Source organism: Ceratotherium simum, chromosome 6, assembly GCF_057802395.1.
Source record: "Ceratotherium simum simum isolate JZ-2026a chromosome 6, ASM5780239v1, whole genome shotgun sequence".
NCBI lineage: Eukaryota > Metazoa > Chordata > Mammalia > Perissodactyla > Rhinocerotidae > Ceratotherium > Ceratotherium simum.
In genome coordinates, this window is record NC_141905.1 from 80549501 (window position 1) to 80573656 (window position 24156).

At 50.9% G+C, this 24156-nt stretch overlaps 1 protein-coding gene across 1 annotated transcript in view; it reads right to left on the reverse strand.

Moving 5' to 3' along the window:
* Nucleotides 1-2110: 2110 nt before the first annotated feature.
* LOC147916917 (serine protease HTRA1-like) overlaps nt 2111-24156 on the reverse strand; it is a 51663-nt gene continuing 29617 nt past the window's right edge. Inside the window, 7 exon segments of the mRNA XM_087432922.1 lie at nt 2111-2830; nt 4166-4261; nt 5966-6066; nt 7576-7608; nt 8547-8741; nt 22900-23104; nt 23532-23640. Coding sequence (XP_087289048.1) covers nt 2662-2830; nt 4166-4261; nt 5966-6066; nt 7576-7608; nt 8547-8741; nt 22900-23104; nt 23532-23640 — 908 coding nt within the window. The 3' untranslated portion in view covers nt 2111-2661.

Genomic DNA, 24156 nt, shown 5'->3' on the forward strand with positions numbered 1-24156 from the left:
TTCATTCAATCCCCACAACAGCCAGAGGAATACCATGATTATCCCCATTTTGAGGGATGGGAAACAGGCACAAAGAGGTTAAGTAACTTGCTCAAAGGTCACAGCCAGTAAGATGCAGACAGTAGAGCTGAACCCAAGTCCACCCAGCTCCAAGAGCCATGCTTCTTCAACTCAGCTCTGCCTTCCAGGTTTTAAGGCTAATTTATGTCGCAAAAACCTCCCTCACAGCCCAAAGTAAGAAGAAATTCTGTCCTGTGAGGTCCTGTGGAAGCCTGCAAGGATGGGTCTGGGGTGCTGGGATGAGCAGCCCCCACAGGGTCCCACAGCTCAATGCAGCCATGTAACCAAACACAAAATGTGCCAACAGTGAGCCAAACTGCCATTTCCGTGGCCTTGTATGTCACCGCATATGCAGGCAAAACTCCAACCCCACCCAGAGTCTTGTGGACCTTCAGGGGGTGTGGCTGAGTGTTTACAAAGGACTCAAGCCTGTCGGTCGCCAGGCTGATTCCTTCCAGCAGAACCATCTGTGATCTCCGGAAAGTGGATGACAGGCTGAAGACAGATGGGCTTGGGCCGGGGCTGGCTCTGACCTCAACACCACCAGGCACTTCCTCTCCACCTGTGGTAGCACCTCAGCCCCGGGGACCACCCAGGGGAGCAGACACACAGGCAAAAGCTCTGAGGATGAACCCCTGAAGCCACAGATCATTCTCTGAGTCATCACCTTTTTTTTTCTTTTTTCCTTTCTTTTTTCTTCTTTTTTTTTTTTGCTGAGGAAGATCGGCTCTGAGCTAACATCTATTGCCAATCCTCCTCCTTTTTTTTCTTTTTCCCCAAAACCCCAGTAGATAGTTGTATGTCATAGTTGCACATGCTTTTAGTTGCTCTTTGTGGGACACGGCCTCAGCATGGCCGGAGAAGCGGTGCGTCGGTGCGCGCCCGGGATCCGAACCCAGGCCGTCAGTAGCGGAGCGCGCACACTTAACGGCTAAGCCACGGGGCCGGCCCTGAGTCATCACCTTTGACGGAGAGGGAGGGAAGGCAAAACCCACGCCAGGAGTGAAAGGATTTACTGGCTCCTTGCTGACACGAGGTCATCTCAGCAGAGAGCCAGGGACGCACCAGAGTTGCAAGGGCCACAGGCCGCTCAGCTGCCTAGTGTCACTCTTGATGAGGTCTCTGCTTACCTGGGCTGCTCCTACACTTCACTCGGGCCTGTGGCCCCCACGGCCTCTCCAGTGAGGAACTGATCTTAGAGACCCTAGAGAGCTCGGTCGAGGGAGGATTAAGCGCTCAGTCTAGAGAACTGAGCCTCCATGCTGTCCAGGGCCCCCTTCTGACTGCTGACACTTAGAAAGCCTTTCACCCTTTGCTCTTGGCGTAAACAGGCTCCTCTCTGGTGTGCCCCACAGGGACTCGGCCTGTGCTAATTCCAAGCTAGTTTTCAACAGTCTTCCTGGGTCCAGCTTCCCAGACTCCTGGAAGCTTTCACGGAGATAGAGGGGCCTAGAGCTGCTAAAGGCTGCCCCTGTTCGAGGACCCATCCCATCGAGGGGAGCCCTGCTCTAGACCCCGCAAGACTTGAGGTCTAGTTCTCACCAGGACTGTTGGAATCAGCTTCAGCCTGTGCTTTCTGGGCACTTAGGACAGGACAGTTCTTGAGTCACGTCCTGCTCTCCTAAACTGGCTCCCTTTCACAAAGACACCTGGCTTCTCGACTGAAGCTCTGGAGAGGGAGGGGCTGGGTCTGCCCTGCCCTGCATCCCCCCTCCTACACTTAGCACCGTGCCCGGCCCAGAACAAGGCCCAGAAAATCTTTGCTGACTGATTGCATGATGCATGGGGTCGACGGACCCTCTGCAGTGTGAAAAGCTCCAGATGCGTGTGCAACTCTCCCGCAAGCCTATGTTATGCAGCCGGGGTGGCCAAGCACAGTTGTTAACAACACCAGTAAGTCCCACAAGACGGTTCTGAAGTAACCGTCAAGATGTCAGGCTCAACCCTGAGTGGACGACGTGGTTTAAGGAGGAGCCCATTGACGTGATACTCATGTCAGAGAGACTGCAACCAGCTGTTCCTGGGAAAGGAGAAGCAGCACGCCAGAAAGCAGAGTAGGAAGAAGTATTTTAATAGCTCAAACTCAAAGTCACTGTGCTCCCAGTTCTGAAGAGATTCCTAAAAGAGGGAACGTGGGCCGTTTTGGAACCCAACGTTCCCCCTCCCGTGGTCTCTGGCATCTACCTCCTCTGGGTGCTGACTCGAAGGAAACCATAAACACACCCAGTACCCTTCTGGCTCCCATGGGACCTTCCTTTTATCTATGTGTTGTATCAACTGCCTTAGTTGGACTAAGAGGATGACTCGGTTAAAGGAAGAGACAAATGTTGACTGTCTAAGCAGGAACAGACCAAGCTGGCAAGAAAAAGCACGCTGCATACATAGGATACAGAAGGATGAGCTTCTGCCTGCGGATCTATAACATTACATTTGCTTTGCCTGCAAACTATCAAGAAGGATTCTGTTGGCCAGGGCGTTTCTGCTGAACAAGCAACATGGCAGTCAAAAGTCTTGGGTGTCCTGTGCCACCGGCCCAGAGTCATCACGCATCGTCCATGGAGAGTCTTTGAGGGAAACATGAAGTCCAGCTCATGCCTCTGCCTAGGGGTCAATTTCTTCGGGAATCACCGTAATCATAATGTCTTCATTGCCCCTGCGGACAACCATGTTGAGGGTGCTTTCCTTTTTAATGACGTCACTGACGTCATTGGCGGAGACCACCGACTGTCCATTGATGCTGATTATGACATCATTTTCCTTGAGTCCACCACTGCAACACAAAAGGAAACAGAATTGTCATGTTTCCATTCTTTCTGGCCTAACTGCCATGAAAGGTGATCCACTTTACATTGACAGAGGCACAATTTAGAACCTAAAAGCCCAGAGCAAACAGGGTGGGGTGGTGATGAACTTGTGAGAGAATGGCTTGAGTCACCAATGGGTTGCATTATTTTCTTTTGAAATTTTTAGGCCAAATGATCAATTATGTCCATTGCAGAAATGCCTACCAGCACCTGGACGATCTTGGGACAGACTGAGCCCAATGGAGGCAAGGATGTACCATACACCACCTACCATATACCATGACCATGGCCAACTTGCTTGTAATGGGTGTCTCAACTCAGAGAGCAGTTCCTACAGGTGGGCAGAATGGTTCTATCACGAGACGCTTTCTTTGTGTTATTGTTTCTGTAACTTAGCTCTGATGTATGACAGCATCAAACAAGATGGCCTATTGTCCAAGCAAAGAGATCAGCCAACTTTTCCCCTAAAGGGCCCAATAGGAAACATTTTAGGCTTTGCAGGCCACACTGTCTCTGTCACAATTACTCAACTCTGCCATTGTAGCCCAAAAGCCACCGTAGACAGACAATATGTCATCTAATATTTACTGGCTGTGCTCCAGTAAAACTTCATTTATGGACACTGAAGTTTGAATTTCATATAATTTTCATGTGTCATAATATACTATTCTTATTTTAAATTTTTTCAAACATTTACAAGTGCAAAATCTATTCTTAGCCCACAGGTTGTACAAAAGCAGGCAGCAAGCCAGAGCTGGCCACCGGGGAACAGTGTGCTGGCTCCTGGTCTCACACTTTCCCTGGGTATCATGTCAATACAGGTAACAAACCCTGATTGTTGGTTGAGCTGCTTCTTTTCATGTTCCTTTGATGTTACCTGGGTTATTTTTCCAGAGGTGTGGATGGGTGTGGCCTGACTGATAGATATAATTAGAGAAGGCTTCGGGAGGAGATACGTCCTGACACCTAGGATGGGACCGCTGCCTGAGGGCTCAGAGACGCTGCCCTCCTTACACCCTCTTTCCCCAGCCAGGCCTGTCCCAGAGACTCATAATAAGTCCAATATTGTTCCTTCCATCCGGATGACCCCTCATGACTTTTGAAGATGGGAAGCACCCTTTGGTTGATGCGTCCTGGGCTATACCAGGTTGGAAAGCCTGACCAGCGGGAGTGACCAAGAATGTCTGACCAGTTTACAAGGATTGTCACAAATACCTGAGCCAATGTAAAAACACCGCCCCTCCCTGCCGCCCTCAGGAACCACAAGAATATTAGGAGAAGGGAAAATGATTCCAACTCATGCTTCTGCTGGGCTATCAGGAATTACTTCAATGATATACGCCCCTGACAGCACGTCTGGGAAGTCTTGGTGGCGATCCTTCAGCTCTTTGGCTTTGCTGAGTGAGAGGAAAAGCACCCGAGTTAGCATGAGGTCTCAACGGGCCTCCTCTGCTGAGACTCGGCTCTCACCCAGCTTCTCCTCCTGTCCCTGATGCTAATGTCACTTCCTCCAGGAGTTTTGATTCTGCTTTAAATTGCCTGTCTGCTAGGGTCAAAGATTTACTGAGTAGCAGCAAGGGAAGTGCTTTATCATTATTATTATTAATTTTATTAATTAACTGATAGTAGCTACTACTTAAGGGGTCAATACAGTACAGTCATATGTCGCTTAATGACGGGGATACGTTCTAAGAAAGGCGTCGTTAGGCTATTTGGTCACTGTGTGAACATCATAGAGCGTCCTTACACACACCTAGATGGTACAGCCTAGTACACACCTGGGCTAAATGGTACTAATCTCATGGGACCACCATCATGTACACGGTTCCTCATTGACCAAAACATCGTTACGCGGTGCATGACTGTATAGTGGATGGCCTGTTTGGAGCACAAGCTCTGCCATTGTCTAATTGTATGATCTTTGGCAGTTGCTCAACTTCTCTGTGCCTTAGTTTTCTCACCCGCAAAATAGGGATAATGACAGGACTCTATGACGGGGGTTGATGTGAGGATTACATGAGATCCTCCAGGTACGGCACCTGGGCCAGTGCCTGGCACAGAGGAAGCAGGTGAGAAATAGCAGCTAGCGTCACTGTGGCTGGTGACCATTGCCACCACCCACTGAGCCAAGCCTTGACACATGTTAACTCATTCGGTCCTCACCACACACCAATATGCCTGCACTCTTATCCTCATCCTAGGGAGGAGGAAACTGAGGCACCAGAGGTAAAGTCACTCCCAAGGTCACAAGCCAGGAAGTAGCGGAGCTGGGACGAGAACCCAGGAAGCCAGACCCCAGGGCCCGTATTCCCTCCCTGCACCTCCATCTCCCGTAGTTCCCAGACAAGGAGCCGACGCACATTTTAGTCTTGGCAAATCAGTCCACATTCTGGAGTGCTAAGAAAGGAACCACCATTCTTTATATGTATCTAAACTATGGTAATGTGTTCACAATTAATTAGTAGTTAATTAAGTATGATAATTAATATATGAATATCTATATTAATAGGTTCTGCCCTTTGCCGACCTTACCTACAACAGTTTCAACCATGCCCGTGGTTACCAGGACTCATGCGATTACACCACATTTTTTCATCAAGGTTAAAACACAAGTGTGTTAGGAGCCTGGCAGGCACAACTTCCATCAGCTCGGGGAAAACAAGCCCATCAGTCATGCTGGGCCTGAGCCGATTCCTGGAGCCACAGCCCACACGCGGCAGAGCTAATGAAGGGCAGGGCGCTCTGGGGCCGAGGGAGGTGCTTGGGGCACTCCTGGACTGTGGGTTTCAACAGAACAAGTGGTGAAAGGAAGGCATGAGGGAGAGTGACCAACACCCCCTGTTGCTCAGGCCTGCCTTAAAGAGGAGGGCAGAAACTTCTAGAAGGAAGGACTTGCTCAGAACACAAAAACAAAAGTGAAAGATAAAACAAGAGGCCAAGGCTAATGGCCCCTCCTCTCTTTCCTAATGTTACTTAATTTTAACCAGAAACTGAGATATCTTAAGGCAACGTAAGTTTTCTCTTTCAGGGGAGCCAGTGAGAGCCTCCTGAAGTTCAGGTGTATTTAAATCTAAGACAGACACAGACATCCTGGTACCCACCTGGATGTGAGCGACATCATTCGGATGACAATATACTTCTTCCTGGTGATGGCTTTGCCTGGTGGGACAACAAAATGACAACAGATCAGCCCAATTGGCAGCTGTGCCAGGGACACAAGGATCCACGAGGTCCAGTCCCCAGTTTGCAGTGTACAGTCAGGGCCATGGGGGACGCACTAAGGTGGTCCAAATCCTGGCTTGGGCCTCTACCTGCCGTGGGACCTTGGGAGACTCCTGTTATTTCAGTCAGTGGCCAGAAACCTGGGAGTGGGCCTGGATTCCTCTTTGCCTCACCTTGAACTCTGATGAGGGTTCCATCCCTTACACAAATCTGGAATGTCACCCCTTTGCTCCAACCTGGTCTGGATTACCAAGAGAGACTCTTAACTGGCTCCCAACTTCCACCCACCCTCCTCCCAGCCACGAGAATGATGTTTCGAAGTCATCAACCAGGTCATGGGCTTCCTGTTCTCAATGTCGTTAAAATGCGACCCAAGTCCCTCACCACAGCCTCCTGTGATCCTGGCTGACTTCTCTCCACATCTGTCTGCAACTCCACACGTTCACAGCAATCCAGCTGCATGATACCAGGGAGAAACCAGCTTAGTGCCTAGGGCCCCCATGCTTCATTACCAGGAAAATGCAGTCTTGTCTCAGACAGCAGCGTGGGGGCGCTGCGGGGGGCTGGGAGAGGCGGAGGGCGCACCACCATGCCTCATTTCCTCTGCTTGTTGCAGACTAGCTTTCAATCATGGAGGAAGCCAGTCCACAGGGTGTGCATCGATGCAAGATAAACTCACAGTTTAGGGAATGCTGCACCATAGGAAACAATCCCTGAACAACAGGCTCCCCTCACGCCCTCCCACCATCATTCTGGAGGCTATTGTTATATGGTGTGTTCCACTTGGGCTTAGAAGGGAAAACTGCCAGGTGAGTAGACATCACTCCTCACACACTCCCGCAGCACTGAGAATTCAGTCCTGATTCCCAGGGACCATCCTGGAGGCGCTGCCATCCTGGGCCTTGCTAGAGATGGCCTGATTTCATCTGTAAATAAGAGTCGAGCTGGGTGACCCCCGAGCTGCGCCCTCGCTCTGACAGTCTGACTCTAAGGCTTCCCTTTTCATGCTTATGTATTTAAACAGACTGAAGTGACATCTTTGTGAGAGGGATAACGCCTCATTCCAGGCAGGTCTTAAGGGAGGGCTCCTGGCAGAGAAAAAGACTGTAGACGAGCCAAGCCAGCTCCTTCAGCAGCCTGGAGACGTCATTTGAAGGAGGTGCCGCTCTGTGACAGGCCAGAACTGCTGACACCTTCAGAATAAAGGCCTGCTCCTTTAACTCCTCCTGGGTTGGACCTGAATTCCACTGTGTTTACTAGTAACTTTGAAACACAAGCGTCTCTGCTGGCATTACACTTCCAGTGCTCAACTCCAGATGCCTCGCTCTTTCCAGAAAAGACAAGAAGGGTAATTTGCAAGGATGCAGTACATTCACGGATTTCACTTTAAAGGAATTAAATAATGTGCTTTGGAAAGTTCATGTGTGAAAAGAAAGCAAAAAAAAAAAAAAAAAAAAGCATGTACATAGATTTTTTAAAAAGACCTTACCAGGTTTACTAATGGGCCTCCGGAGTTTCCATACTGAAACGAAGCAAAAATTACAAAGTTAGGAGTTTGTCGTTACGTGGTCGGATCTACTTCCCTGCCTGGCAGGTTCCCGAGTGTAGGTTCTCTCCTGAGATTTGTTCCTGTCAACCTAATATTTTGCTAGAAAAAAAGGACCTTAACAATTTTGAGAAAGTTTTAGATGTGCCATAAATGGGAATGTTTTTCTGCTCCAGAGGCCACCTTTGAATCCCTAAAACACCCAGCACAACCTCCTTCTCTTGGCAACAGGCTGGCTGCCCGCTTGCTCCAGCATCACGGTATTTCAAATCTGCACAGCCCCCCATCCGTGTGACCCCGACTTTGCTGCCAGGGCTGGAAACCCACAGTTTGTTCTATTTCCATTACTTCTTGCAGATCACAAGAAAGTTTGGGAATAAAACCTGTTAGGGCAGTGAGTGAACAAAACATGTTGTGCTTGTTATTTACTAGACAGATGTAGGGAGAAAAAAACATTGCTTTTTAGAAACGTCAATCCTATAGGGAGACAGCTGCAGTGGAAAAATGTGATTTAAAAAAGATCCCATGTATGAGATTGCGTGGCACAATCCCTGGCCTCGTTAGACCTTGAACAGCGTAGGGGTGACGCTCAGACTGCGGCCCAAGGCGGAGCAGACCCCTCCTGGGGCCACAGAGCCTGTACCAGGGTGAGCGTCCCTCCTGCAGGAAGCAGCTCCACTGAGGGGCCGCTGACCCTCGGGGGCGGGGGCTCCTCCCTGCGGCAGACCTGGGCGAAGCTACAGGCCCTTCACAGGAGCCCCTGTAGACGGCTACGGGCGAGGACCAGCCCTCCGCCTCAGCTGCTCTAGGGGTGCAAAGGGAACCCCTTGGACAGCACCTTGAGGAGCCTGCCTCACCCCTGGTTCCTAAGCCCGGCTTTCCTAAACCCGCCCGGCCCAGCAGGCGGGGCTCACGTTGATGATGGCGTCTGTCTGGATGTAGTCCATGTCCAAGTTCCGGAGCCCCAGCTCTTTGCCGCCGCGCTGGGTGGTGCTGACGATCCCGGTAGTGACCGTGTTCTGAAGGGAAAACGGGCTTCCAATGGCGACCACGAACTCTCCCGGCCGCAGCTCCGAGGAGCGGCCAAGCAGCAGGACGGGCAGGTTTCCCTGGAAACACAAGGTTGGCATGGCTGCGTTTGGTTGAGTTCACAGGATGGATAAACGCACAGGTGTCACCGAACGCCCAGCAGTGCTCACCGGGCCTTGGGGGAAACTGAGGTCAGGCCTGTCATCCCTTCCCGGGCCGAGGGCCACACTTCCCTCCCACCCACAACAATCAACACGTCCTGAGCTGTCACAGGGCAAGGCCAAGACAACGTGGGGAAGTTACTGGAGTCTCAGCACACCTTGAAGCTGTCGGCACAGACTCGCTCTGAAACCTTGAGGCCAGGAGACAGAGGGAGACGAATTTAGGATTTGGGGCAAGACTACCTGGGGGTTCTTAGGGAGTGAAGCCCCAAAGAAGGATCCTGAGCCCACACACCCCTGTGGTGGAAGGGAAAGAGGGGATCTGCCCCCCTTATCATAGACACATTCACCTGAGTCCCAGAGAACCGGGAGCACTGAACACCAGGAACAGCACTGACTCAGTTCGGTGCGTCTCTGTGCTAAGGCCCCAGCAATTCTGGGGAGGGGCCGGGATGGGCTTGGTGCTCAAGGCATCCAGGCCCCCAGATGCCAAGGCCCAAGAGGTGTGCTCTCTCCTCGTCTGAAAAGGTCTTCCGTCAACCAACACCTCTGCTCCCTGACCGGGTGGGCAGGTTAACCCAACAAGCCCTATTCCTATGCCTGTGAAGGTTGGGCGGAGCCAGGAGCCCCAAACCACTCCCCAAGCTCCTAAGCCTCCAGCGGAACTCCAGGAAGCTCAGCATGGCCTGTTTACCCTGGGCCCACGCCAGCTGGCCCTGTGGGGAATGATGTCTTTCAACAGTAGCGAGGTGGGGCGTGGGCGGGCAGCTTTCAGGGCCCGTGGTGTGCACTCTGCCACTCTGGGGGAGGCACTCTGGGAAGGTACCTTTCCTTCAGGGCCTAGGAATGGCCCTCAGGGCTGGGTTTAGGGCTGGGCAAGGGAACACAGCGGCAAAGGCTCCTGGGGCTGAGGCTGCCTGGCTGCCCAAGATAACAGTTGTTTTTCACCAACTTCAAGGCAAGAAATCAACTTCAAACAGAGAAAGGCGGGCCCAGCCCCATCAGCTCAGCCACCAACTGGGAACCACATCAGGAAGTGACGTGGCAGGACTCACTGGGAGGTCTTCATCTGCATCTGCACACCACATCCCTGCCACTCCACCTTCCCCCCCCCGGGAAGGGGCCTGACCCAGACGCCCTGGTCTCAGGGGGCTTAGAAGGCAGAGGGGCCTGAAGACAGTGCTCCCTCAAACTCTCCTCTTCCAGGTCTGAGCTCAGGCAAAGAGGATGAGGGAAGGAGGCAAATGCTTTTGGGGGAGCAGACGCTGTGAGGACAGAGAGGAGAGACCCTCCTGAGGGGAAGAGAAACCAAGGGCTTGCGAGCTGCTCAGCCTGCCCACTGGGTAGCGCCAGGCCCCCAGGGGACACTGCCCGCTGCCGACAACGGGCCCGGAGAGCCCAGGTCAGCCTGGCTCCAGCGCAGTGAAGTTGTCCACTCTCAGCTGACCACATGGGCTCAGACAAGTGGACAGCAGCCATACGAGCCTGGAATCTCTCTGAGAACCAGTCCTCACTTGAGCACAAGAGGAGGAAACGCAGGTCACAAGAGCCATGTAGTCAAACCTGCACCAATGGGCGACACCAATTACCACATTAAGTTTTTATTCCCTCAAACATTTCATAGATTACGAAGGATAATCATACGACAGAAAAAAGCAAGTAGATTACATATTGGGGGGGCTATAATATGAAGCCTGAATTGATGTGATGACAATCAATCCAGATGACAAAGCACTTTCACGACCACCGTCAGAGTTAGGGCATATTTCACTCCATTTTACAGAAGTGGAAACTGAGGCTCAGAGATGGAGTGACTTCTCACAGTTGATGAGCAGCCTAACAGGAAAACAGGCATCCCAACTCTCAGACCTTCCCCTGTTAACCCAGAATTCTAACTGCAGGCAGAAATCTTTGCCTGCAGGAGTGACATGGGACAGAGATGTGGGCCAGGCCAGATTTACGGTTCTCGTGTAGTCAAAATGCCTTTTGGGAGCCATTTTGGAGGCCGGCTGGCCCCAGGAACATCAGGCTCTCCGGTCAGTTCCAGATCCAAATAAAGCTCATTCTCAGCCTTGTTCCTTACCTCGGGGCTGTCTGCTTGGCCCAGCTGTACCTCCGCTGGCCAAATTCCTGCTCAGTAATTGAGCATCTCATTCCAAAGCTGTCTAGACACACGCTCCATGGGGGGTCTGGGGGAGATGAAATGCAGATATGGCTGGAAGCAAAAAGCCATGCCTCAGCCTTGACCTGCAGATGTGGAACATGGGGGGAGCCCATTCCTGGTGTAACCCTGTGATGCTGTCCGCAGGCTGGTTCCCGCGCCACCCACATCAAAGCCATCTCGGGGCTCCTGGCTGCAGACACTCTGTCCGGTCTCCCTCTGAAGTGGCCCCGGTCACAGGGGCCACTTAGAGATGCCAGCCCCTCTCCTAACAGCCACTTCCCACATCTCACCATCTCGCTGGACCTCGAGGCACGCCTACGATGTCAAAGCAGAGGCATCCCCCCCACTTGGCAGAGCAGGAGGAGAGGAGGAAGGACGGGGAATGCAGCTCCCGTCCTCACGTCAGGTTCTCCAGCCACGGGGGGATGAAAATGCAAGTGGGGCGTGCGCACAAAAGCAGCGAGGTGGCAGAGCTCGCAAGTGGCAAAAGCAAAACTCCGAGGCTCCGAGGCTCCGTATCAGAGCCGAGAAGGAGCCCTGGGCCCCACCTGGAGAGCCTGTAGCTCACGTGTGGCCCAAGTCTCTCAAGGACGAGGGACATTCCAAAGTGAGTCCATCGCACTGCCGGTTCTCAAGGTCACGCTTCTGCTCATAAGAGGGAGGAGCCTGGGAGGTGTCTAGATTGAAAAGAGGGGGAGTCCAGGTTGACATGCACCGCCGCCGGCAGTCCACAAGTGACTCACTGATGCTGAAGGATGTCCTCACAGCAGAACCAACAAGAGGGAACTTAAGAAAATCCCCCTAACACCCGACTTGTCAGCCCACGCCACCCAGGTTGATGGAGAGACAGCCCAGATGAGGCTGTGAGGAGTCCCGGGTGTGGACTCCAGACTTATCTTGTCTGTGTGAAATCACTGAACCCTAGCCGCAGGCGGGATACTAAGTGTGTGGCGGATTTAATCCTGAAACTTGGAAGATGCTGGTGCATCACACGATTAAAGAAGGCTCTACCGTTCATTTAGATTACAGCAAGCAAACAACCACCAGCAGGCCTGGCAGCACTGGGTCCAGGAAACAGCCGACACAAAAGAGAACTTTCTCAACAAGATTCACAGAGCGTCTCCTATGTGCCCAGCACAGTGAACACAGAAGATCAATGAAATCCACCATGCCCCACAATGACATCCACCACCTGACGGGTGGACATACACACCAGGACACACAGCCATAGAAAGAGAAAGTCCATCTCCTTCCCCATAGTCAGCTCAGCCTAGAATCTTCCATAAGGGCTAAATATAGATAACACTAAAAATGATTTGGGTGCGTCAGTTAGGGTTTTTTCAGCTACAAGTAATAGAAAATCCAACCTGAAATGGAATAAATATCCACCTGTTCATGGGCAGGGTGGTGCCAGGGCCGATCACCTCAAATTCTCAAAGGACAACATCGAGAAGGGCTCCTTCCTTCTTTCTGTCTGATCAACTTCAGCCTGTTCTCACGGTCACCAAATGGCCACGGCCCTTCCAGACATGACATAAAGTTGTGATGTGCCCAGGGGAAGTAAGAGGGTCTTTTCTCCCTGGTGTCTCTTCAGAATAGCTGAGAATCCAGAAGGGCCCAGCGCATGGGTCATCGGCGAGCATCCGGTCGTCAGGTGACCCTCAACCACCCTTTGGGGAGGGGAGCGTGGCCCCATGACTGCCTTAGCCCCTCAGGATTTGCCTGAATTAGGAATGGGGTGGGTTGGGGGGACCTAAGACAAGACCATGGTTCCGCCAGCAGGGAGAGGAGGCTGAGGGGCGGGCGGCCATCAGAGTCCATGAAGCTCAGAGGAAAATGGTTCATTTTAGAGTAGTGATCCTAACACCCACAGTGTTTGCAAAGCGCTCTAATAACTATACGCTCCTTCATGCCGGGTTTTTGGGGGGTGGGCGTAGGGGCAAGAGGAGAAGTCGGCTTCAAAGGAAAGTGATGGTCAGTGCAAGATTAGTGGTCCAAACAGAGCCTGGCCAGTGCCTTGTGATCTGTCATTCCCTCGGCCTTTACAGCCAGCCGTCCCTGGGACAGAGGGGACAGGCCTTGTGTCCTTTCTGCTCACAAGGGGACTGACGGTCCCACAGCAAGGGTGGTGGTACAGGACTGGAATCCCCACCTCCTTCATTCCAGGTCTTCTCACCAGCCCACTCGTGGGGCGTGGAGGCAGGCCTGTGCGGCACTGCCTGCTTCGCCGGCTCTGCGTGTGGCCTGGGCTCCTGCTGAAGGTGCGTCACAACGGCCGGCCTCCCCAGGAAGAAAAGCTGGGTCTGTGCTGAGAAATGCCCCGGCTGAGGGCTGCTTCAGGCTTACTCTCCAGCACCAACCAACGGTGGTGCAGAAGCGAAGACTCAGACAAAATGCACACATGCACACACATGCATACGCGCGCACACATGCACACACGCACACACATGCACACATGCACACACACATATGCAGACGCACGCACAATGCCACACCCTGGGAGCACCCTGTCCCAGGCAGCAGGACATCCGAGTTTAGTCTTGGTCCTGAACTAACTCCACCACCTTGGGTCTCTGGGTCTCCGTTTTACCGCTTCTAAAATAAAGGGATTGAGCTGGTGACATCCAAGGCCATCCCAGCTCTGATAATTAGGGTTCTTTCCAGAAGACCTGGTTGACTTCCAAAAAAGCTATTGGCAGATAATGGCTAAATTGGTAGGATCAAAACAGGTATCAAGGTCCTTAATAAATCTCTTTTCACACACCTCCCCTAAGGGGTCATAATCCCTGCGAACTCCTACAGCTGCAAGGGGAGGGGTATTCACGGAATTCTCCGGATGCTGGCTCAGCCAGTGACCTTCTAGAGAGGTCCTAAAAGAAATAACCCATCAGCACTTCAGCTTCCGGCTGCACTGGGCTTTGCCGAATGGCCCCTTTGTGCTCATTTCATTGCAACCTCATTCCCTGAAGCTTGGAGAAAAGAGCAAGAAAATGAATCAATTAAACTAAAGGAAAATTGACAGCTTCTTTTTAAGCTAATGAGGCAAGTCAACTACTTCTTTCTCTTCCTGGAAAAGTATAAAGTGCTCCTGTTACAAAAATGTTTGTTTTGCAGAATCTGCAGAAGCCACTGCATCCACCAGCTGCCCAGCTCCCCCGCTTTCCAGGGGCCAGGCTTCCAGGCTGGTCCTGTGTGTTGGCTGAAGGTTCCTTAAAGGCTAGTGTTGCAGCAACTGGCTGCTACTCAACTGAGTGATTCAACGTGGCTTCTGGAAACAGTTATGCTAGCCTCTCATTTTCTTTAAAAAATATGCAACGGGGAGAATAGCACACCCCCCATACCCAGCAAGAGCCAGTGCTAGAGAGCTCGCAGGCCCCCTAAGAAAAAAACCAGGCCCCAGAGGAGTTCAGGGGGTGTTAGCATCTAAGACGTGCCTGAGAGACGGTGACCCAGCCTGAGTCAGGAGGGAAGTGAGCCCACGAGGGGGTGAGGGACAGTGGAAGGTGAGCGGATCAGTGGACTGTAGACCCAGATGAACCAAGGATTTGCTGGAGCTGAGGTACTAGGGGGAGGACCAACTACATAATTTGTGGGGCCCAGGGAGAATTAAAAATGCAAACCTCTCGTTCAGAAAGTGCACAAAACGTGTCATTCAAGATACTAAAATATAACCCTTTTTCTTTTCTTCCACATTCTCTCTCTTGACCTGTCATGATGTTTCCTATTTGCTCCCTGGGACACAAAGATACTCACCAGGTGAGTGTGGACACGCAGGGCCTCAGGTCTCAGCGCTCTGCCCACCAGCTACCAAATGGACCCACACACTGTGCCTGGCTGGGGGCAGGGAACTCGAGCCAGGCATCTCCCCTCCCCAAGGGCCCATCGCCCAATCCACAGAAGATGAACAACCCCCAAGGGCATTGCAACATCCTTCCAAGCAGGATGTACTAGGTACCTGGATGGGATGGAAGGGGCCTGGCTCTGCCTAGTCACTGGAGGAATGCCCCAGGGGGTCATCTGCCCAAGCCCTGCCACCACTCGCTGCCCCAAGATGCCACAGGGGATGCTCACCTAAACCCAACTCTCCCCACGCCCATACCCCCTGGGGGACAGAGGGTGGTAGTGATCGCTGCATGGGGCCAGGAGTCCCAGGTGACAGGGGAGCAGGGAGGCTGAGAACCCATCCTTGGAAGGTAGGAAGGTGACAGGAGGAGGAACAGTGGTGAGTCAAGGCTCCAAGCCCCCAGCACACACCCCGCTGACTCATTGGACTTCACTTACAAAACACCAATTGCAAGGCAAAATGAAGACAGTGACCTCAGAGCATTAACCCCCAAGCAGGGGCCCTTCTGAGCACAGGGCCTGTGAGTGCACACGTCACACACCCATAAAGCGGCCGTGCCAGGGCAGGAAGCGGTGGACGAGAGTGAGGTGCTTGGGATTCAGATTAGAGAGGGTGGAGGTTATCGGTGATGACAAGGTCAAGGGTACAGCCAAGGGAGGGTGCTGCAGGGGTGAGACCATGGGGTTGAGAGGCCAGGGCAGACAGGATCTGCTACATGGCACTGAGGTCACCCACACACACAGAACTCAGAAGAACAGGGTTCTTCCATCCGTTTCCCCACTTGACATGTCGTTGTTGCTGAATAGGGATGGCAGAAGTGGGAGAGGTGGGATGAATGGGAGGGTGGCAGGGTGGGAGAAGGTCAGATGGGAGAGATAAGAGGAGTGGAGAGATGGAGGGAGAGAGAAAAAGGAGAGAAGATGGCTGTGCAGAAACAAAAAGAGAGCAAACGAAAAACGAAACAGCCTTGCTCCTCGCTGTTTATGAACACCACCGTAGTATTAGTCTCCTGTAAGTATATCAAGAAACGTTGGCATTTCAAATATTCCCTTACGCTTCTCGTTTAAACCACAAAATGTCAACAGTTGTATATGGGAGTCCAGCAGCCAGTGATTGTAAATGTCCTGCAGCATCCAGACGACGAAAAACATCGTCTCCATCAAGCGTAACTCTTGCGTTGTCCGTACATCAGTCCCTCTGATCCCTCCACTTTCATCCACTGACTTCAGCTTGGCCAATGTCGCTATCCCAGTGTGGCCAACAGTGTTCGGCCAATAAGTATTTACGAAAATCAATGAATGTGGAAGTGAATAAATGAAAGAATCAACAAACCAGATCTTAAACGATCCATCAGGATCTTAAAATTGGGGTTAGCTCAATAATTGGGGTTAGCCAAGGCCTGGCATTGCAGTCCAGGTAACTGACTCTGGATGCAGCCTGGTTTTCAGCCGTCTATCAGCCTACACTGTGTACAGAGGTCTCCCCAGCCCCCAGTGCCTCTACCTCTCCTCCTATTTGTTCCTTCTTTGTACTTATCACCAGATTCATTCCAGTTTAGCTGTTTCCCACACTAGACCACAAGCTCCATGGCTTTCACCCATTACTGATACATCCTCAGTGCTGAACATGCGTCTGGCCAAGACAGATGCTCAATAAATATTTACAATCAATGAATAAGGAAGAATTGAAAGAGTGAACAAACCAGACCTTAAAAGATGATTAAGATTTAAAACTGGATAATAATTTAAAACACCTTGGATTTCATATAAATTCCTCTCTACTGATATTACAAGAAATGGGCAAAAATAAGGCCTCTCTCTGCTTAATCCAGCAAGACCGAAGCATCGTTGTCAGCAAAGAAGCACAATTCCCTCCAAGAGAAAGAGCAAATGAAATCAGCATCTCTGTCCTTTCCCTTTTGGTGACCTAGTGTGTCACTTCACTTGGCTTTTATGCGCATAGTTAGCTCCCAGCACATTCAACTCCTCTAAGACGAGGTGTTAATCATCTCACACTGGGGTTGGCAAACTTTTCTGTGAAAGGCCAAAAGGTAAATGCTTTTGGCTTCACAGGCCATACAGTCTCCATCCCAATTACTCAACTCTGCTGTTGCATGGCAAAAGCAGCCATAGACTCTACATAAAGGAATGGGCATGGCTGTGTTTCAATAAAACTGTATTTACAAAAACAGATGGAGGGCTGGATTTGGACTGCAGGCCGCAGTTGGTCAACATGGACTCTAACACACTGTTACACACTCACTAAACTGTCAAATGGAATCAGTGAAGGGCACAGGAGACATTCCCGATGGGGCACCTACAAATTCAGCCCCAACAACCTGGGAACTACTTTGTCAGAACCATAAATAATAGTCTTAATCCAGTTCCCTGAAGAGAGAGCGCCAAAATGAAAAAAGGCATTACCATATTCAGAGAAAAACATAGCCAAAGAATTTCCTTAACAATCAACTAAAGTTCTTGAAACTGGGCCAGAGAACACACAAGGGCTCCGATTTTGATGGTCTGGGGAACTGAAACGTTTTCACATTCCAGAAGGAGCTGCAACCAGAACAATAAAGAGCCACGTCCCCATCAGCCTCTGGACAAAGGCTGGCACAGGGGAATAACAGCCGGCTTCCACTCTGCTGTCTGGATGTACATGACCTAATGATAAATATTGATTCCCACCCCCTAAAAATGGTAAAAATCGATACGCTAATAGAAGCCTTGCAACATCAGCAGGGTCTGTGGCATCTTTAGCAAATGCGATGGCAGCCCTCAAGTTCAGGGAGAGAAAGAAGAGAGACCACAAGAAGGCCAGTACAGAGGGAGTGGGGAGAAAGAATCCAGAATGGAAAAACACAGAGACAAATGAAGAGGGTAACTATGGTGGCACAGTCCACATTCCAGGCTCCCCGAGCTTTATGAGCTTGAGTGACAGACTCCAGAAGACGGGAAGCTGCTCCAGAACGGGCTCCGTGTTATCTGATTCACTTTTGGACAAGCTTAGTCAGCCCTTCTGACAATCGGGTTGCCTGAGGAGAACCGGCTGCCGGCGGTGGGCATGAGTCACACTCAGCGCCTGGCCACTCCCCGCCCCCGCCACCGTCCCAGGGGGCCGCCTGGAGCCTCCTCACCCAGGGATCTCGGGGCAGATTCACCACACACTGGGCAGATTCAGGCTGGAGAAGACAGGCCTCCTGGGACGGTGCGTGGAGGGCCCCAGGCTCCTAACCCCCCTTCCTGGAGTGACCCCAGTTCTGAACGTCACTGAGATCAGTGGTGTCAGCTCTTCTGGCCTCGGCAGCCAGCTCAGCAGTAAAGGGACCCTCTGAAAACAAAGCAGCCCCGAGCCCAGAGGTCTCCCTCTCCAGCCACTTCAAACAGGCCTGAAGGTGGCATCTGGCGCAAAGGTGGCCAGGGACGGGTGCAGGCCCGGCGGGGCAAGGAAAGAAAACCACCTCACAAGCCTCCACAAGGCGGCTTCCAGATATTTCCCTGGCTGCTGGCGTCACAGCAAAGCGCCCACAGGAATCGCCACCAGCGCTTTGATGTCCCCAAGACCACAGAGCTACTGCAGCCCCTGCAGAGCCACAGGCCCATCCAACTCCAGGCAGCCCTTGGGATCAGATGAGCACTGGCCGCGGAGCCTGCAGGGGAAGAGGAGGGTTCTGCAACCAGCCTGCTGCAGGATCATCTCCTCATCTGAAATGAGAGAGAAGCTCACAGCGTGAGCCCCTGTTGCCACCCCGCTCCAGCATTCCACAGAGCAGAGGGCCCTGAAATTCATCCTCAGGCGTGTTGTCAAGCATCTACTACCTGAGAAGTGACCAAGACAAGTGTGTCCCTCACACTCCAGCAGCAAAGATAAACTTAAATCTACAAATAAATAAGACAACAGTCAATTATGTAAAGAGAGGGGGAGGGAAAAACGATCAGCACAACGTGATCATCTCTCGGTTATGTGTCCCCTGAGTGATGGGGGGAGGGGGCATTGGGACATGGGGAGCTACCTTTGGTAGGGGGTCAGGGAAAGGCTGTCTAAGGCAGAATTTAATCCGAGACCTGAAGGATGGGAAGGTCAGCTGTGGAGAAGCTGGAGGGAGACACCCGAGGGGAGGGGATGGCCAAGACCCTCAGGACAACAGCCCTGGTTTGTGGCAGGCAATAGAGGAGGCAGATGGCTAAGCAGAGTGAGTGAGGGGTAGAGGGAGGGAGGGGGAAACCCCATCAGGCTGGACTTCAAGGCCCTGGCAAGCAGTTAAGATCTCTTTGTAAGAACAGTGGGAAATGGGTAAACGGTTTTTATACAGGGTAGACAGGACATGATCTGAAAGTTGCAGTCATCGAGGGGGGCATATGCTTTTCTCCAGCATGTTTCCTAATCAACACAGCTGGAAAAACAGCTGGAGCAAAAGGGATTTTCCCCTCTTACCTTCTTCATACATCCCCAGTATTTCTGCCCTGTACTCTGGCCTAAAGAAACCAAATCTCTCTCTTTTTACACCGCCCCCCCCCCCAACCCCCGCGCTGTCTCTCTCTCTCTCTCTGTCTTTCTACACTACTCAGGGAAAAACTATACGGATAAAATGCTTCCTTTGGATAAAAAAATTTAAATGCTCTGCAAACACGGCCAGTGTCATGTTACACGCGTTTGGAAAGAGTTTGTCTCTGAAGCTGCACTAGTTTGCCCTCAAAGCTGCTTTCTATTAAAATGTTCACATGCACACTGTCTGTCCTTGCTTCCTGCAGCTGGCATTCCCTCTCCAGGCGAGTGCGGGCCCCAGTAGCAGCCAAGGAAAGGGGAGTTGCAAATCCTGGGAGAGAAGCACAGAAAGGGATGCCTGGCCACCGTTGAAGGGGATGGGCCTGCAGGGGGAGACCCTCCACCTCCAGCTTGGTGGGGGGCAGCAGACCAGGCAGAGACAGCTGCTCTGCTGTGTACTTTCTTCCAAAAGTTCTCCCTGTCTCAAAACTCAGCAGGGAAAGTGAGTGCATTTGTCTACTCAGCAGTGAGAAGCAAAAAAGACAAAAAAAAGAGTTTTGGTTGCAAGACCAGAAACGTCTCTGGCAACTTCAAGCCAAGGAGGGTTTACTGGAGATGTGAGGGGAGCTCCAAGAAGGGAAGGAAAAGTAGACAAATTAGGCTCAGAAAGGGCAGGAACTCAGACAGGGGGGTCTCAGCAGCAGCGGCTACACCAGCTTCAGCCACGTAGCTTTTCTGGGGGTGACATCCAGCTACAGCTCCAGAGGGAGGATCTGCTTGGTCTAACGGGTCGTGTCCACCCCTTGGCCCCAGGGAGTGGGGCGCCGTGACTGGTGGTCCCACCAAGACTGTCCAGTGGGGGAGAGGTAGACCTGAAGGAAATGCTGGCTGCTGCTCCCAGAAGAAGGGTGGCTGCATGACAAGTGCACAGCGACGACCGATGTCCTCATTAAAGTTGTGGTAATTTTCATTCATTAGAAGTGGCTCGAATACCACGCTCAGGAAGGACAGCAGCTGCTGAAGTCACGGAGAACCCTTCAAGCCAAATCATGACGCTGGGGGGAGGAAATGGGCCCAGATTATGAGCCACCAACTTAGCCATTGGGCCCGTGTGGGTGGCAGACAGTCACACCAGTTTCACTGGGTTATGTGACAATGGCCCTGGGGAGACTGGGCCATGGCCTCACATGGCAAGCACCGTTTGGAAGAGTTTTCGATCCTCAAGCTCAATTTTGTTGGTCTTGTTCTGCCTCCTCTGAGTTTTCCTGCTATTGCTTTTCTGTTGTTTCTGAGAGCGACACAATGTGAGGCCAGCTCACACCCCACCACTGCCCGCACGTGTATTAAATCGTGTGCTGGGCTGAACTGCACTCGCCGGGGTCAGACGCTCCTTCCAAACCAAGCCTCATTACAAGCCAGTCTCGGCCCTGCTCCAAATCATCATCAAACTGCAGGAATGAGAGGGAATGAGCGGGAAGCGACACATTTACTCTCCCCACTTCCAACTACTATCAGCAAAAAAAGCAGTTTAGTCAGTGGAAACCAGTCTTTGTGTGGGTGTCTGCAATTTAATATCCCTTCATTTCCGATTCCATTTTCAAAAGCCACATGAGTTCAACTTTAAATTTTGAAGCCCCTTTTTCTTGGGCTAGAAACACATCTCAAATAGCGTGCTGGGGGCAGAAGGCTGGGCTCCCGGGCGCAGGTCAGAAACACTCTGCAAAGCTGGTCTGCTGAGATCTTTCACATCCTGCCTGGACATGCCAGGGGTGCCACCAGGACATACCCTCCACCTTGACTCCAAATCTGAAAAGAATACCCCCGGGGCCAGGAGCAGTTGCACGGTATGCGCCCACGCGTTCCAAACACAGAATTATTCAGCAGGGGCAGCTCACGCAGTGTCCGGATCAGCACCCTGATCAGCGCCCCGCCTGCAGAGCCCCCACTGCTGGCCGCCTTCCAAGGGCTCGGTGGAGCTGAGCAGTCTGCATGTGGCCACAGGATGTGCTATTCTGGCCGGCCTCCTTCCAGTGAGACTACCACATCCTGGACACTTTTCTAGCAGCATGTTCCTAAATGGGGATGCACTAGCCTTCCCGTGGGCTATTTCAAGTTGAGCCCTCCCTTCACACCAAAAGGTCAGGCTCCACCCTTGGGCACTTGGGGAGCAGCAGCCTGGTTGTCTTAGGAGCCTATAATTTCACCGCAGCGTAGCTGTGTGGCTTGGGCAGGTTCATTAAGCTCTCTTAGCCCTTGTTTCCTCCTCTATAGAATGGGGATAACATAGCTATCTTACAGATTATGTGAAAGTTACAAATGAAGGCGGAACCTGGCCCAACATTGGAGCTTATCAAATAGAAGTTATTATGATTATACTGTGACCAATAAACACATTTGGAAATATTAGTTGTTGCTCAGAAATTCCACAGTAACCTAATAGAAAGAATATGCAATTTCGACCTCGCCAAACGGCAGTTACCTACACCGGGCACAGAGCCTGTTTCTGCCCCGCTGAGCAGCACAGACAAAAATAGCCTGCACAACACCACACTGTCTGACCTCAGAGCCCACATCCAGGTAAAGTCAGGCAGGGAGCTGGAAGAGAAGATCCCTCCTGGCTCTCAGTCTACGATCTTTTCCCAGGCCAGCAACGAGATTCCAACCTACCCTGATTCTTCCTTCCATATGAAGCCTGGAAAATTACAAGGGTGTGAAGAAACCAGAAAATGCAATCTCAGTGCACTTGCCACACAGCCAACCAAACCTCCGAAATCAACACACCAATGAGTGGGAATTTTTGATGGTCTAGTAAGAACTGGATTTATTTCAGGTATGAAGACTTTGCTAAAGAAATCAACAGAGCAAAAATGGCTGCAAGGAGAATATTTAAATAGAAAGCAAACCATTTTCAAACACAGTATTTCCCAAATTGAGCTCACTATGTCTCAGTTTTGAAAAATCAAGAAAAAAGTTCTATACTCAGATCATTATAATTTGGTGTATACACCTGTTTGCAGGAAAGTCATGTGCACATTAGCATATTAAAAGCTCTGAGAAGTTTTGTAAGGAAGAAATCCATTAGCTTTGTCTTAAGTCAAGGTTTCCAAAACTTTTTGAGTATGGAGTACTGTTTTAAAGCACATTTAGTAACCCTGCAATAAAACAATAACAATTTGGGAGACCAGGCTTGGTTTCAAACCTGGTTAATGCACAAATGAATAAAATTCTCTAACAACAGTTGACTCAGGGTCGGGAATGGAAAGGAGACTGAATTTTCACTGCTTACCTACTAATTTCTTTATAAACCTGTTGTTTTCCTTTATAAAAAAGTAAAATACTGTTTTTACAACTCTCTGATCTTATAGCCTGCTTATTAAAGAAGCTTCCATGAGCCCACTCCCCACCCCAGGCCACACTCAGCATCTCCTAAATGCTCAGACTTGACAGGTTCAGTCTAGCTTCAGCTCTCTCCCTGAGAATCTCTTGGAATCAAGGAGCTCTGGTGCCTTGTGACCTCTCCAGGTTTTGCCACATTTAGCCAGGGCCTCTGAGAACTCGGTTCTGCTGGTGGGGAACACACTTACCTCATGGTCAATTTTGATAAGCGCAATGTCCACCTTCTCATCCACATCCTTGATTTTGGCTTCGTAGGTGGCGCCACTCTTCAGCTCCACTTTGACCTGGTGCTTGTTGGTCACCACGTGGGCGTTTGTCACAATGAGTCCATCTTCGGACACCATAAAGCCAGACCCACTGGCCACGGGCACCTCCCTCTTAGAAAAACGAAGCCTACAACAGAACCCAAAGGAGCACCTCGTTCAGCCTGAAACACCTTAAAATCACCTCCTCAACACATCAATGGTTGGTTTTGCAAGAGCAACACACATCTTGCAATTATTTCTTTACACACTGGGTTTATTTAACATTAAAAAATGGAACATCAGGCTGACTTTTACATGTACTAAAAAATTCCACTTTGAAAATGTTCTTAGGGAATCTCTTCAGAGCCAGAGGCTCTTAAAACATCTAGAGGGGTCAAGAATGTAAATTTAAATAGTCAAAAGGGAAAACATCGTTAGGGAGAAATGATATCTTCCTGTAAGAATATATTCAGTGACACTTTGACACTTTCAAGTGTCTCAAAAATAGCTCGGATGTCATGCTAACGGCAGCATTTATTGATGGAAGCTTCAGAGTTTCTAAAAAAACAGAAGGCCCTCTTTATTTGCGAAACAATTCAATGTGAACCACGGCAGGCGCGATCTTCTCTATCATGTCGGCAATAAAGTTGTATTTATGGCCCAAACTGTTGGGATCTTCCTGCCCTGAGAACAAAACCAAAGACAAGACATGTAATGATACTGTGCTTTGTGCTGTGGCCACCTAGAGAGGGACAAAGGTGAGAAGGAGCCAAGGTACGCACTCAGAGGTCTTTGGAAACCGGGAGAGGGGCGAGGACAAGACCACAGACCTGCAAAGACCCTTCCCACTCTCAAGGAAATACTCACTCAGATAAGAGAGCAAAAACTATCAAACATGACCCCTTTACTCAGCGTCTTTCCTCTCAATAGTTTCTCCGTGAAAATGTTGAGCCAGAGACACTCACAAATACCTGGACGACCTACCAGCTATTCTAAAAAGTTGGTCGCCCAAGGGTCACCTTGACATGGCATCATCCTCCACCAGTGTCCCTTCCCCGAATCCCACGCACCACAAAGAAGCAACCCTTCTCAGCAAACCACCATCAAGGGGGGCTGAGGTTGTTTTTGACGAGATGCTCATCAGACATTATATATTTAAAAGACTATTATGAAAAAGCATTAAGGCAAAGATGCAGATCC